The sequence below is a fragment of the Chelonoidis abingdonii genome, chromosome 15 (assembly GCF_003597395.2).
Source record: "Chelonoidis abingdonii isolate Lonesome George chromosome 15, CheloAbing_2.0, whole genome shotgun sequence".
NCBI classification, from domain to species: domain Eukaryota; kingdom Metazoa; phylum Chordata; order Testudines; family Testudinidae; genus Chelonoidis; species Chelonoidis abingdonii.
Genome location: NC_133783.1, coordinates 36,483,752 through 36,499,703, shown reverse-complemented (window position 1 = coordinate 36,499,703; position 15,952 = coordinate 36,483,752). Strand labels below are relative to the sequence as shown.

Genomic DNA, 15,952 nt, shown 5'->3' with positions numbered 1-15,952 from the left:
TAATTTAAATCCTCATTTTACATTTCTTTACTTTTGTCCTTTGCTTAAAAAAATATGATTTTTGTGCATTTACTTTCCTTATATTTTACAGATGACAGGCTGTAGAAAGATTGTATTTACTTATTTCAGCATTACTAGTTCTTTACTCATTTGTGCTACTTAGTTATTATTCATTAAGCTTGAGTGGAAATCTCTACAGTTGCTACCCTCGTTCTGGGCCAGATTCTGCCTGACCCTTACATGAGGAGAGCTTTCCCCACTTACATGGTCCCTGTAAGGACCACGTAGGTTGCAGTTGCCATTCTTACAATCTGCTTTAGCCCTTGTGTTTTGGGCAGTGTGGGGAGTCATAGAGCCCATAAGGGGCTGGGGAAGAGGCAGGGCCATGGTTCTGCCCTTCCTGTGCATGGGCCAACAAAGCTGACTTACACCATGGGGTTGTAGCATGTAAGATGCACCCCCAAAAAGAGCCCTACTAGTAAGTGTGCAACCTCTGCATTCCTGGAAGCTCCAGGAAAGGAACGTCCTGGAGCACTTCTGGGGCTGTGTGCAGTTTCACTGTCTCCAAGAAAGCAGCAAAGAGTCTTGTGGCACCTTATAGACTAACAGACGTATTGGAGCATGAGCTTTTGTGGGTGAATACCCACTTCGTCGGACTGATGGCAAGGATGTGGCCCAATGCTAATGACAATGTGCAAATACTCAAAAGCATTCCTCAGGGACTGCTGAAGACATTGCTTGGCAATTGCCTTTATGTGTAGAATTACCCCTGGATTAAATTCCCTTTAAAACAATTCTAAAATATTAGTGTGTCAAGATCAGTTTTTATCTATTAAATCCTTATTTCTTCTCTGTAGTTTTCCTTGAGTCTCAAGCCATTTTGTGTGTGTGTGTGTGTGTGTGTGAGAGAGAGAGAGAGAGAGAGAGAGAGAAGCCATTTCCTGTGTGTGTGAAGCCATTTCTTGTGTCTCAAGCCATTTCTGGCATACGTGTGTATGTGCATCATTTCCACTCCAAACCCCACACATTAGCCTACTCCACAGTGATGCCAGGGCTGGCTTCACCCACTAGCATGGCTTTTCTATCTTCCTGCCTCCTGGTTTGTTTCATTGCTGATAGCATACGTAATCAGATTTAACTTGCATGAACTCTGAAATAGCCATGCTAGTTGGTGAAACTAGCTCTGATCTCTGATGTTACTGGATGTTTTCCTGCGGAGACAGAGAGAGAGCTTATGTTTGGGAATGAGAAAGATAAGAAAAATAACTCCTAATGAGCTGCACAACTCCATCTTCACCAGGTCACAGATGTGGAACCAGGACTCTCATGGGTTCATATGGTTCTGAAATTGGCTTTATCAAACTACAGGATACGTTGCAAGGGCCATTTATTTTCCCTGTCTTCAAAGGACTGGGAATACTGATGGGAGATTGGAAAGACGTTAAATGTGTTTTTAGCTGATGAGTTATTATATATGTGCATTATAGGACAGAAGGTGTTAGAAGATTTGTCTATTTTTATAACTTTGTGTGTGTGTATGTCCTGGAGCAAAGGATAGGTGCTTCTTCAAATGGAAGGAGTGCATTTTTCATGTAAATAAATGTATGCAGATGTCAAATGAGTGCCCAATCATGGGAAACCTTATTTGTAGCTAGCAATCTGCATTCCTTCAGCTGAGACAACTGCTGAGTTTGTATGCATCCAACAAGGTCACAGTGTGAACAGCAAGCACCTTCACCTGTTGTCTGAAGTTTAGGCAAGCCAATGTCATGTGTCTATCTCTTAATAGTTAGCCCATATCTCTGCCAATTTTTCAATAATGCTAAGAAGTTATGGCATCATCTATTCCAGATACTTTAAATAAATCTGGTGATGAGTCAGTGTGCACATAGTAAATAAAAAGGAGAGCTAGTAAAACAAAGGAGAAATAAAAATTCAAAGTGGAGGCACTGGTTTGGCTGTAAACCTTGTATGCATACTGGCTAAGGCCAGGCTTAGTTAAAGAGGGTGAAGCACAAATAGAACTGGATGTAAAAAACTGAGTGTCTTGTATGCAAAGATGGAGAAGGTCATCAGAAAATGAAAAGCCAAAGGGCACAGAGCCAAGCTCTGAAACCCAGATGTACCAAGAGGAAGATAAGGTAAGTTTAGGGGAGTATATAAATGCTAAGGGAAACTCTGAAAAAGCAAATGAAAAAAGGTGAGTGGTGTAAAAAAATGGGAAAGTAAACATGAGACGAGAATGTGATGGAGAGATGTGTGTTTGTTTATGGGGAAAAGTTGCACTTCACACCACAAAATTAGTTACTATACTGGATTGTGTACGTGTGTCATTGGGCAAGAATATTCCCCCTGATCTTTCCTGATGTAAGATGAAAGTAATTGAAAATCTATTGAAATAGCAGAAAATATGCTGCAGGGAGAGGAGCTGAACCTGATCAGTACTCTTCTTGCTCTGATCTCAGAGGAACACCCCATCTCACCCCGACAAAATTCTGTATGTTTGAGCTCCATTGATTTGAGTGAGGAAAAGCTGCTGTTTGTGACATTCCCTGGCAATCCAAGAAGGAAATACAAATAGAAGCTAGTATTAACACTGTGAGGCTTAACTCTCACAGGTTCCATCTACATGCTTTCAAACGCTTTCAGGGAATAATAGCCAGTTATAAGCAGGGACACCTGGGCATCAACAAGCCCCTGGAGTAGCACAGAGCTGCCCAGCCCTCCTTGTGAATCCTCAGTCCTGCTTCTAAGATCCAGGAGATGTCAGAGTTTAATGAGGGATGATGGCCTTGTTTCCTCCAAGGGGCGGCAAATCCCATTTCTTGTAAGCTCCTTGATGTGGAAACTGTTTCCTGGATGGCATGTTGTGACCCATTCCCTTCATTTTACTCTAACAGGGTGGAAAGATAGTCTTCTGTTTAAAGCACAGGACTGGGAATCAAGAGGTCTGGTTCTGAGAGAGACTTTCTGTGTGACCTTGGACCAACCACATTATCTCTCTTTGCTAGTTTTCTTATCGGTATGACAAGGTTAATAATGCTTATTGACCACATGAAGGGGTTTGTAAGGTTAAATCAATTAATGTTATAAAGCACCTTAATTCCCTCAGATGAAAGGTGCTCTGTAAGAACTAAATGTTACTAACTGTTATCAGCCTGTTCCTCTTTTTTATTCATTATTGTGGTTTTTCTTTCCTCTGCGTTGTGAATTCTGTTCTTGGCTGCTTCTTAGAAATTATTTGCATTTATAAATGTTCTCCTTTTAATAGTAAAATATTGCATAACCACTAATGATTGGAAAAAACCTATTGTGTCACATAGTCCAGTCTCCTAACAAATTGTCCCAGCAGTATTTCCTCCAGTCCTTTGTCCAGTCATTTTAAATGACTCAAATACTGAGCCGTCATCCACTTCTTCTCTTGGCAGACTCTTCTAATATTTCATAGACCACATTAAAAATGATCTAAGTTTCCTAAACTACTAGTTATATTCCTGTGGACCATCTTGAACAATGCCTCTTCCTCTTTGTTCAATCATCAGATACTTATTGTTTGTTCATTAATATAATATTTACAGCACTCATAGTGTTCTAGTCTCTATACAGATAAACAAGAATACATGGTTCCTGCCCCAAAGTGCATATAACCTAGCTCTTATTCTTTAACTCCCATTTCTCCATATTTTGTCTTCATTTTGCTTTGTGCCATTCATCTGACACCCAGATTCATTTCTCAGCCACATATTTTCTGGGAGTTATTTTCTATTCCTGAGGAGGACTGATACCATAGCTGAGGAATCATTTGTACATAGTATCATTTATAGCCTGTGTTTTGTTGTTTTCTTTTTAAATAGCATTGAGACAGGGCAGGCACCGTGCTGTGATGTGTACCTCGGGTGCATTGAAAGCATTTGACTTCACTTTGTGTCCCTTCTAGAATGTATTTTCCTATGTTTAGTAGTGAGACAGGACAGACATTTGGCTGGATATTGCCACATTTCTGGAGCATCATGTAGGTAACTACTTCCAGGGCATCTGAGAATTACCAGCATACAGCACAGCACAGTACCCTGTGTGATATTGACATATTTCTGTTGAAAACCTAAAACAGATTAATATTTTATAGTGTTCAAAGATTTACAATAGAAGTGTTTATAGGGTTTAAGGATATACAAAGTGTGTCAGTGTATTCAACGTAGAAGAAATGTGTCTAGATAGAAAGTGAGATTATAGAATGTAATATAGTGAAATTTTTCTGACTACTATACTTAAGGTTGAAATGTGATTTCCTATACAGATCTGTACGTTCCTGTTTTTGTGTTTCTTATAATTTTCTCAGACTAATTGGTCTGAAATGTTTCATGCTTTGTCTCTACCCAGACTCATTTTTTAAAACATTTCTGAAAACTTCATTCATCCAGCTTTGAATTGTGTGTGTAAAAAAATACATTCACTACATTTGTCCTATCTGCCGAGATCATAAAATGATTACAGTACATAATCATAAAGTAGCAATGGCTGAATGGATTTTGTCTGGACTTAGCTTATTCTGTAGCACTTATTGAGATCTAGTTAAGCCAAGTTTGAAGGAACTGTGCTTAAGGTATAAAAGCTGAAAGAGGCATATGCGGGGTGATTTTCTGGTAAGTTTCTTTGCTTTTTTTTTTACAGCTTGGAACCCTAGGACAAAGTGTGCTATAAGCTTTGCTGTGCAATCTTTCTATTTACAAAGTGGCCTCTAACTTTGGGCCCAGGAACCAAAAGAATCTGGATTAAAACCCTGATTCTGATTAGCCTGCTGAGTGATCTTGGGGCAGTCACTTCCACTCACTGTACCTCTGTTTCACTAGTCTGCCCAAGCACCATCTTACAATGACTATGAGATTATTTAATGTTTGACCAGGGCTTTGGAAAATATAGGGACCAGATTCTGATCTCAGATCAGAACCTCACACAATAATGTGTTGTATAAGTAAGAGGTTCCCCTTTTGTTTGGAGGAGCAGAAAGTACTGGGTGGGGAAGAAAAAAATATCCCCTCCTATAATTTAACTCTACTGCCTTCCACAGTTGAGAGGTGATAAAAGAGAAAAAAATTGTTTCTGCAGAAAGAAAATCTGGTTTGAATAGGAGATAAGGGAGGATGCACACAGAGAGCAACAACAGAGCTTACAGGAGCCTGCAGGAGGGGCTTGGTTCTCTGATTTGAAAGGAGTAGTGTCCTTGCAGCCACAGGTTCAAAGCTAAGCAGGGTTATCTCAGGCCTTCCTCCTAAAGGTGGATAAAGTGAGTTCAACAGTGCTTACTGTGTGGTTTTTTCAGATAACACTCTACAAACTAAAGTTTTCTGTGTGGATATTAAAGAGCTAACACTGTCTCTAAAAAATTGAGTTTTCTCCTTGGGCCACTGAACAAAATTCCTTTCCACCATAACTATTCTTCAGTCTCCTGTGCACCAGTGGACCTATCTCAGAGGTCACAGCAGTTCAGTGCTGCATTATATACATAATTTGCTGTTTGCTTTGGAAGGGAAGGTGCTATGCAAATGTAAAATAATATTACAGTCCACTCTGCTGAATTCGAACGTAATAAAACAGGATGGCTGCTTCAAAGGGACATCTCCTAGGACTCTGATTTAGCCTAATGATAGTGAATGGTAATAACTGCTGTTGAACTGGGACAGTATTAGTATTAATTCCCCTTATTGGGATTAATTTGGTTCCAAGTAATGTGGTATTTAACCAGTTAAATGGGTGTGAAATTATGTGTTCCAATCTTTTCATACCACTTACCAAAGAAAGATATTAAAATGTATATTTTGCTAGATTTTTGTGAGGCCTTGGTCAGGAGTTCAGAGGTTTGCTCACATGGATGCGGATGCAGGATGAGGGCATTAAATTGTTACTGAGAGTGCTGGGTCACCACCCTTCACTAGTGAGGAGCAGTAGCCAGAGGGAGGTTTTATCATCCTGATTGCCATACCTTAGCGGAAAGGGCCCTCATCACAGCAGTGTGTCCTTGTGTGGAGGGCAAGCTCTGCCCAATGGACCGCCTCTCTTCTCCTCCATTTCAGAGTTGTCAGCTAGGAAACAGTTTTTGTTACCCCAGAACCTCTGTAGGACAGAAGCTGCTGAGAAAATATAGGTTGGATATAGACCATAAACAGCTGACTTGGCTGTACTTTCTGAATTTATAGTGCATATATATATATATAAAGCAAAAACATTTAAGTAGGAGGAATAGCTTATTATTTGAGATGTTGTAAGAACTTTCTCATTACTGAGGTCGTTTTTTGAGTGTAATTATACATATTGAAACTACAAGTCAAGAGATTGTGAGGAAATTCTGAAATGGATCAATATAGGGCTTTGATTTTATTTTCTTGATTTTCTGATTTATGTTTCTGATGTTTAATGTTTCAGGCTATATTGTGCATTGTTATCTTTTTACAAAAAAGAAAAACTGTTTAAAAATAATTCTAGCAATTGCAAACCAAAAAAATTAAAATATCTATTGTTATCTCTTGACAGATTTTATCTAATTAGTGGAGGTGTTCCTTTTATTATATGTGGGATTACAGCAGCGACCAACATCAATAATTATGGAATTGAAGGCAATGCCCCATAGTAAGTATATAGCATTATAATAAAATACTCTCAGAAATAAGTAATATGTCTATGTCAGATGCTGATAAATGTTTCTGTCTTCATAAGGGACAGAAACATAAAAATTTAAGATAAAATTTCATATTTGCTTGCATGAAATAAAGGCTGTGAAAGATCATTGTCTCACTTTGTGTCTGCTGCTTTGCTCATTTACCATCAGTTTTATATCAGCTTGACTCCACTGGTATCAGTGGAGTTACATTTGATTTACATTCACTGTAATCGTGTATTGTTGCATGTATTGTATAAAAATGACTACACTAGCCAATCAGAAACAACAAAATCTTGATTATGTCTCTAACTACTTTCTGATTTACCATGTATTCTTCTATTCAACCCAGTGCAACCAGACTATAACTGGCTCTGCTTGGGTTTGTGCTGGGTGGGGAGTGACAGCTCAACATGACCTTCCCTACTTCCTGCATACTTGTGCAATGGACAGTCATAATGCTCACTGTCTGACTGTCATTGGAGAAACCCTAAAAGGGGCAATGATGAAAGCACACCCTCATGTACACCAGCTGGTATCAGAGGAATAAGTACCACACTTCCCTGAGCTGACCAGAAACCCCCACTTGCGTGCACCTATCTGGTGCCCAGACGTTGTCCCTCCACATTTTGCTTAGTATCATTATGACTGCTACAAAATACCTAATGCGAAGCATTTTTTAAGGGGCGCTATCAACCCTTTTAGCCCCCAACCTTAAAAGGAAATAGACTATTCTTTGTAAATGAAGAAATTGTTCATGTAATTTCAAAATTATATATATAAAAAAACCCTGTCTATATTTTTTCCTTAAAAAAGACATTCTTGGGGTTTCAGCAACCCAGAAACATCTCAGCAATATTGTCTTGCAGTTGTGACCCAACCATTTACTACTTAGTCTGACCAAGGTGGCTGTACTGCTGTCACATATTGGTGCTTGAGGCATCTTCACTACATTAGTTGCTCTTGTTGCCTGGGGGTGGGGAATGTCAAAGGAGGCCCCCACTAGGCTTTTTCCTGAAGAGCTGAACAGGAAGTGGTTTAGAATAGCAATTGACACTGGCTACATGGAGATGATTCATCATGCCAGTGATCAGTGCTCTAATGGAACTTTCAGTCCATTGTGTCAATACAGGGTTACTGATTCTTGGAAGGGCTTCAGTTTCAATTAATGCTATGGTGCTTTGAAAATGCATCTTGATACATCTCAAAGCAGCCATGGAAATGAGTAGAAATAGAGCTGTCTGGAAACAAAGTGAAAGGTATAATAATTAAATATTTGACCTTTCAAAATCATTTTCAGAGAGAATTAAATTGTAAAACCTGACTACCTTAGTACAGACCCTAAGCAACTTTATCTTAGCTGGTACCTACCCAGACCATCCCTGTCATATATTCAAAACATATTTATTCAAACATGTACAATTAAACAATCACTTATAATCAACAATATATTAAAGACTTGATTATTTATGTTCATAAATCTGTGAGACACTTTTTTTATTTCAGCACAATTACAGAGGTTGTACTTCTTTAATCACTTTAATCACAGACAATCAATACCAGATATCAAAATCTGTACAGAAAGCGGAAAGCAGGTGAGGGATGGTTATAAAATTATCTAGGAAAGATACAAATTGAGCAGCACAGTGGGTTATGTGCCTGATTCATTTTTAATAATGTTAACACACAAATATATAGATGCAGTAACTTCAGCATGTTTTTTATGAAACGGAGGAACTGATTTTTGAAGTGATCCATGATGAGATTCCATGTGAAACAACACCATCCTGAGACAATGTTCTACTGGGAAATGTTCCGGTTTTCACTTTACATCAAATGTGGAACACTGGAACTTATTTAATGTATGCACACACGTTGGTGCTTTACCCTTATCAAATGAAAAGTAGGTGTTAACCTGTTTTCCTATGACCCTGGGAGTAAAATCATCTTGGTCTTTTGTCAGAAGGGCAGAATACTTAACCCCTGAGGTGCTTAGGAAATAAATAAAAAATTGTGTGCATCTGTTAAAGATCAGAGTTCAGAATCAAAAATGTAAATATAATAATCAAATATAAATGCTACTCAAGCTGACCAAAACACACCATGGCTGAATTTTGTTAGATGAGGGGGTTCTGAACCCAGAGAGTATGACCACTCATATTACTAAATGGTCGAGGAGATTCTGGCTACATGAGAGTGTGGGGAGAGGGAGTCCTGGCATGGAAAAGTTTCAGAACCATTGTATTAGATGGACCACATCCAGTACTGGGGACTTCTGTTCTCCTGTAAAGCATCATGCACACCTCTGGCTGTAAATGCTAACCCTATTTTGTATTAGTGGACTGTGAATCAGTATGGTAAATAAAGTATCATGCCTCTTCCATCCCACTTTCCTTTCCCTAAGGGGCCACTGTTGACATGCATAATTATTTTTTGCATTATGGAGCCCACATCAAAGAGTCTGAGTTACCTCTCACTCTGAATGGCATATGTAGATAGTGAACTCTGAAGAATGACACTGGGAAGGTAGAATCTCGTCTACCTCCCAGCAGGAGAGTAGGTCCTTCTTGTTTTTCTTCCTTGCCTCAAACTGGATCCATTCTGAATCCTCTCGCTCCAAAGTGTTCTGTTTAATACCATATCCTCTATCAGACCACATGATGATGTCTTCTGTTATAACATCCTACCACTTTTTTCTTGGGTCAGCCTCTCTGGTTTTTTCTTCAATCTTGATCTGCTGGACTCTCTTACCCATATAGCTGTCAGGACTGTGGTTTACATGACCAAACCCTCTGAGCCAGCACACCCTCATTTTTCTGTGAGACTGTTACTTTGAGCTTGTCGCTAACAAACATATTCCTCATGTGGTCTTTCTTGCTTATACCACTCATCCATCCATCTCAACATTTGCATTTCTGTGGAAATGGTCATTTGCTCATGGTGGGCTCCTCCCTGGCTTAAATGTCAGTGGGCCACAGGAGAGACACTGAAAAGGGTCAGTGCAGGTTTCAGAGAACTCTTATGTTTCGGAAATGGGACTCAGCCAAAGAGAAATAGAAGAGCGTCATCGGGGGGAAAATAGCAATCCCCAAATAGCAATCATATTGGCAAACAGAAAGGGACTTCATCTGTTCTCCCTCCCTCAGCTAGCATGTGTTGCTGTTTTGTTTGAAATAAATAGAAAAGGAACACTGTCCTGTTACCTTTTCTCCACAATACTTAAATGACTACAGCACTAGGGTTGAAGTAACTCCTGCTGCCTCATGACCACAGTGTAAAGGACCGGGGGCGTAAGTGGTCTGACCTTGTGATCACAACTGAGCTGGTGTCTGCAAGTCAAGGACAGCCACAAGGTGGTAGGTAGTGAGCAGGAATGAGTAATTGCTAGACCTGGGATCCATAGACAAGAGTCAGAGTCAGGCTGGGGTCAGAGGCTGGATATCAGAGACAGTTACCGGGTGGGAATCAGGTGGACTGAGTCAGGGTCAGTCAGGCTGGGATTGGAGACTGGAGGTCAGAAAGCAAAGTGAGGTCTAGAGTCATAGTGTAACCCACACACCTTCTGGGTGAGGTGTTCTGTCCCATCTAGTGGCACCGAGACCACTTGGAGAGCAATTAATGAGTCTGCTCTACAGCGTGAGCTAACAGCCAGTTGGCTTTTAGCTCATGCTGTAGAGGCTCATGCACTAAGCTCCAGAGGTTCCCCATTTTGATCCCGATGACTGGGGTCTGTCAGCATTACAATAGCAGATCAGAAGTCTGTGTGGTTGTACAGACAACCTCCTGGGCCACATTCCAGGGTTAAATCATGAGCAGGGGCCAATCAGAGTGGTGCAGAGTGGTGTCAATCTGGACTCTTTGGGTGACATTTCCTGCAGTGCCTAATCTCCACAAAGCTCCATTTATCCCCAGTACAGCTCTGCTCAGTTTACATCTAGTGTATGTAACCAAATGAGGCATTTGCAGCTTATACTGCCATGCAGATTATCTTTAGGATTTTACCCTTAAGTATGTAGTTGATGTTCTAAAAGTACATACGGTTGTGTTATATACAGTGTGACCAGATATTGTCCCATGCTACAACCATTTTGCACTGCCTGAGCAACAGTGTCCATAAAGATTCCCTAAAAGGCTGCTCAAACTTAACAAGTTAGCCCCTAGCAACCAAAACAGGGGGAGCTCAAAGCTGATATGCAGCCACTTTTTATCTTCCAACTACTAAGTCCGATGAGCTGTGCTTAGTGCAGGATCTGATGATTGGAGCTTATGTATGGCTGGGAATGTGGCTCTCTCCTTTCCTTTACAACATGTTTATTTTGCTGTTGCTTTTTATCTCGCCCCTACCAAAAGGAAAACTGAAAAGTGTAATGATACAAAAAGGTGAATCCTATTCATTTGTGTTTCTCATGCAGTACCTGCAACGAAAACCTAATATCTTCCTTGAGTCTTTAAGATATTTATTTAGGCTCGGATTTTTAAAAGAGCCTGCAGGAATCTGGTGGCTAATTGTCCTTAAATTTCAATCAGATTTGGGTGCCTAATTCACTTAACCTCCTTGGAAAACTCCAGCCTTAATATACTACATTACAATGTATTAGTTCCTTTAAAAAAAAAAAAAAAAAGTCAGTAAATCCAGAGTCCAAAGTATCTCAGTCTAAATATGTGTTTAATGGGACTGGGGTGACGACTCAGAATAATGAACCTTGATTATCATATTCTCTCCCTCCCATTGCTAACATTTAATAGTTTCCTTGACATTAATGGGAGCTCTCCATAAACATCAAGGGGATATCATGCTGTTAAGGCAAAACCAATGTATTGTACATATGAGACATTGTCCATTATGTCAAATTTGGGTTTAAAAATTAATTTGACTTTCACTTTTTTGTTTGTTTGTTTGCAGTTGTTGGATGGCTTGGGAACCTAGCCTCGGTGCATTTTATGGGCCAGTAGCGTTCATTGCGCTAGTCACCTGTGTTTACTTTCTCTGTACATACGTGCAATTGAAGCGTCATCCTGAACGCAAGTATGAATTAAAAGAAAGGACAGAAGATCAGCAAAGACTGGCAAGTACTGAAGTGGGTCATAGTCATATTACAGACTCTGGGTCAGTTTCCCAGACAACATGCTCCATGATTTCTTCTTCTTTGTTGGAAAACGAGCACTCGTTTAAGGCTCAGCTTCGAGCTGCGGCGTTCACTTTGTTCTTGTTTACTGCCACTTGGACCTTTGGAGCACTTGCTGTATCTCAAGGACATTTCTTGGATATGATATTTAGCTGCCTCTATGGAGCATTTTGTGTGACCTTGGGGCTCTTCATTCTCATCCATCACTGTGCAAAGCGAGATGATGTATGGCATTGCTGGTGGTCCTGTTGCCCATCTAGAAGAAGCACATATTCTGTACAAGTTAATGTCCGCCCAAAGATTAATGTCAATGGGGACACGCAGGTTCATGCACCGTGTCTTCAAGAGTCACCATGTCCTAACAAATCAGCTGTTTTTAATCAGCCAGCTGCTAATCACTGCAAGCTTACTAATCTACAAACTGTTCAAAACCATGTTAACTGCCTTTCACCAGTTACACCATGTTGTGCAAAAATGCACTGTGATCAACTTTTGGATGATGAAGCTCATATACATGTGCATAACGAGGGAACTTTCAGGCCCAACATGCACATTCACAGATGTCTGAAAAGCAGAACTAAACCACGTTACTTCAGTCGACATAGATCTGCAGGAGAAAGAGAATATGCCTATCATATTCCTTCGAGCATTGATGGCAGCATCCACAGTTCACATACAGACAGTCCACACAGTACGCATGATAGTCAGTCGGGGCACAGACGGGCTTGCTGTGCGAAAAGTGATGCATATCCTACTATCAACCAGCCTGAAAGTAGCGATGCAAGTACTGTAATATACAGTTGTGCTAAAATCCCAGAAAGTGACACTGTGCACCATACAGCTCATTTTGAGATGCATCCACGAACACAATCATTGCCATTTAATACAACTAATCACAATGGAATTCTCAAGGGAAATGTGCATGAAGCCATGATATACAGTTCAGATAGCACAGGAAATATCAAAACTGGTCCTTGGAAGAATGAAACTACTGTGTAGTTCATGGGCTACTATATTGTCCTTTTCAACTCACATCATCTTCAGTTTTGTTTTTATTCTAAACTGAATAAGATTACATGTTTGTGTAGCACATCAGCAAATTGTACAGGTTTTCCACCTTTATTTCTGTTTTCTGAATGAGTGACTAAAAGAGAGAAGCAGCAGCAGTGTTTTAAAAGTGAAGTTATTTTTAAAAGAATGTTAGAAAATTGTTCTGGGAGAGAATTTGAAACTGAAGTCTAGAGTACTGAATATAAGAGGCAATATCCTTTTGTTACAAAGAACAGTATTTCTTTAGAAATACATCACTTAATTCATGATTTTGTTTTTTTTAACTCTATGATAACTTCAGACTCTTTTATATACATATCTGCATCTTTTACTTATTTATTTTTGTAGCAAAATATTATTACTGTGCCATGGATTTTAATCAGAAGTTACAATAATAAAAACGAGGAGCAGGATTTTATAAAATTATTGATACAGCTTTTTAGCCCTACAAAGTGATACTGCCTCTAACGATCTTCTGTAGCATATGGCCTGTAAAATCATGTAATGTACAGTCTCCGTTACGTCTCTTTTCTTGTTGGAAAGAAGTACTAGGTAATGTCTGTTACATCTATGGTGCTGTATTGATTGTATTTTGCATGACATACGTCAGGATATACCATTTGCTGTGTTGTAGTGTTACATGTGTAAAAACAAGTATTGTAAAAGGCTGTGGAAACCCTGTTGGTATTAATCTAGAGCATTATGAATCTACAAAAAATCACTACTGCACTAGTTTAAGTGGCACAATCCTTTGTATAAGGTTATATGATAGCTTTGATAAGGGTCCACTCTAATGTCTTTACAGAGCATGCACTACTCATTGTATGTGACACTGTGCAGTGTAATAGCAATTGTCTCAACAAGTTTTACACTTCTTTGTAAAGTATGCCTTTTGAACAAATCTGTAAGCTGTTTCACAATAACCTTTCAAAAATCTGTTTAGATAGAGCAGTTTTATCATTAACTCTTTGAGGACTACTGTCATTTTCTTAAAAATAGCTTAATCTAGTTCAGAAAGACTGTATATACTATATTGTCTATTTAATCATATGAACCATGTAGTCCAGAGTTGTTAGGAAAGTGAACATTTAGTCATTTTCCAGAAACATAACTTTCCAGATACTAATTTATTAATTTCACATGTTATGTGAAAACCACTTTCCGTCCCAGCAAATTTCAGATTGTCTTTATCCTTTAATGCAAATTTGACCTTCAAAAGCAGTTACTTGTGTTCATTAATTCCGCTCAACCATGGGGCATTTTAGGGTCAGTAACATTCTCTGCTAACAAGGCTTTTGGCAAGAAATTCTTTGTCCATGAACGTCTGTACACAAAGCGTCAACTCACAGGACAGAGCTGATTTATAATTATCCTTATGTGAAATGAAACTGTTTTTTAAAATAAGAAGGCTGCAAAGTAAGAATGAGTTATATAATGTGAACAGAAACAGATAGCTGGAAGAAAAATGTCTGCAATGAAAGGAGAGAAGTGGTTCCATAAATAAAAAGACAAAGCACAATGTTGTATGGCCATGTGAACAAGTCTGTCATATTCTAAGACAGGCTTGGGTAGCTGATACATTGCTATAGAGAAAAGAACAAATAATAAAAGCCCCTTGATGGAGCATCAATTTACAATGTGTATTTTGCAGAAATACTTACAAGCTTCAGTCCATCATTTGTGTTTTAGCTGCAGTTTTTTAGTCCCTACTTTTTTTTTAAGTTATGTAGGAATACATTTCCTAACAGTGTACATATAGATGACAATTATAATTGTTGCAATGTTATAAAAGTGCATAAGTCAAATGAATGTGTTCTGCAGTGTTGCAGGTGGGAATTAGTACTCAAAGGGTTAATGCTCAGTATCTGAGTGCAAGAAATCGTTTTTCTGTATTTTTGTAAATTTGAAATATATATTGTAAACTACAGCAGTGTAATGTATCCATTTCGTATTATGTGTGGCGTTAAAAGGTGAGCAGGAAGAATGCACTAGTTGGTTGTTGAGTTTTAAACCAGTATACAACCGTTTCATGACTGCTTCTTTAAATGATGGGGGGAATTTAAAAAAAAACAACTGTGTTTTATTGTGTATATGCTGTATGTGCTTGAACTGTCTCAAAACTAAAATACAGTATTTTCATTGTTTGCATAATGCAATATTTTCTGTTTAATAATTATTTTCATTTTAATATTATTTTATTATCATTTCACATAGACAGTGAGCCCTAAGCAAGCACAGACATAATGCTAAATACCACTTCTCTGTATCTCAGCACTATATATTCATTCTGTAATAAATGAATCTTAGAGGGTCTATAGGCCATTAGGCAAAATATCCCACATACATGGCCAGGTGAAATATTCACTTTGCTAGAACACACTCAGTGAGGCTCTTTATTCAGCTTGTGTTTCTGTCACCCGTGTTGTTTTGTCTGAGAGGCTTGTGTATGATCTTCATAATGGCTTACAAAGAAGTAAAATAGGTGCTGCTTTCCACAGAATATCTTATGTGATAAAACTCTCTGGAAAATTAACGTTAAATATGAAAACACCTTTCTTATTGTGTTAAAATATTAATTTAGTAAATATTTTGGGGCTAATTTGGAAAAGATGTGTTATGCAATAATCTGTTTGCATATTATTTTTTCAGAAATATATAACTACAGAGTAGGAGAACATGATATTAAATAAATTAAAAAATGTTTTATAACATCAGATTTGACCAAAATTCTTTCTGTGCTTTTGACTTTTTTTCTACGATAAATGGGATAATTTCATTGTTGTTGATTTTTTTTTTGTCATTTAGAGTCAGTGAATCATTGACTTTACCTGATTTCTTATGACATAAAAATAAAGTCAGTGAAATACATATAGGATAGCAGATATATTGTACTAACAAATTCCCTCCTGGTCATGCACATGTAACCCACCTGAATACTAACATTAGTTTTAGTTGTGCATGAATATAACAAAAGTGGCAGAAGAGATTTTTATAGATCACTTCCTGGCCTGAGACAAAGCATGAGAAATTTCAGCCCCAAAGGTAATTTTCTGAGACTGATACAGGCAATTGACATTACGGGGCTTAAAATTAAAGTTCTGTCTTACTCTTAAATGTTGGAGAT

The 15,952-nt window shown here is 38.5% G+C and overlaps 1 protein-coding gene across 1 annotated transcript in view; it reads left to right on the top strand.

Annotated features, from left to right (window-relative positions):
- Positions 1-15,495, top strand: part of ADGRA1 (adhesion G protein-coupled receptor A1) — a 495,656-nt gene extending 480,161 nt beyond the window's left edge. The window contains exons 18-19 of the mRNA XM_075072712.1: positions 6,529-6,624; positions 11,556-15,495. Of these exons, the coding sequence (XP_074928813.1) occupies positions 6,529-6,624; positions 11,556-12,777 (1,318 nt within the window). The 3' untranslated portion in view covers positions 12,778-15,495. The remainder of the gene's footprint in view (positions 1-6,528; positions 6,625-11,555) is intronic.
- The last annotated feature ends 457 nt before the right edge of the window (positions 15,496-15,952 follow it).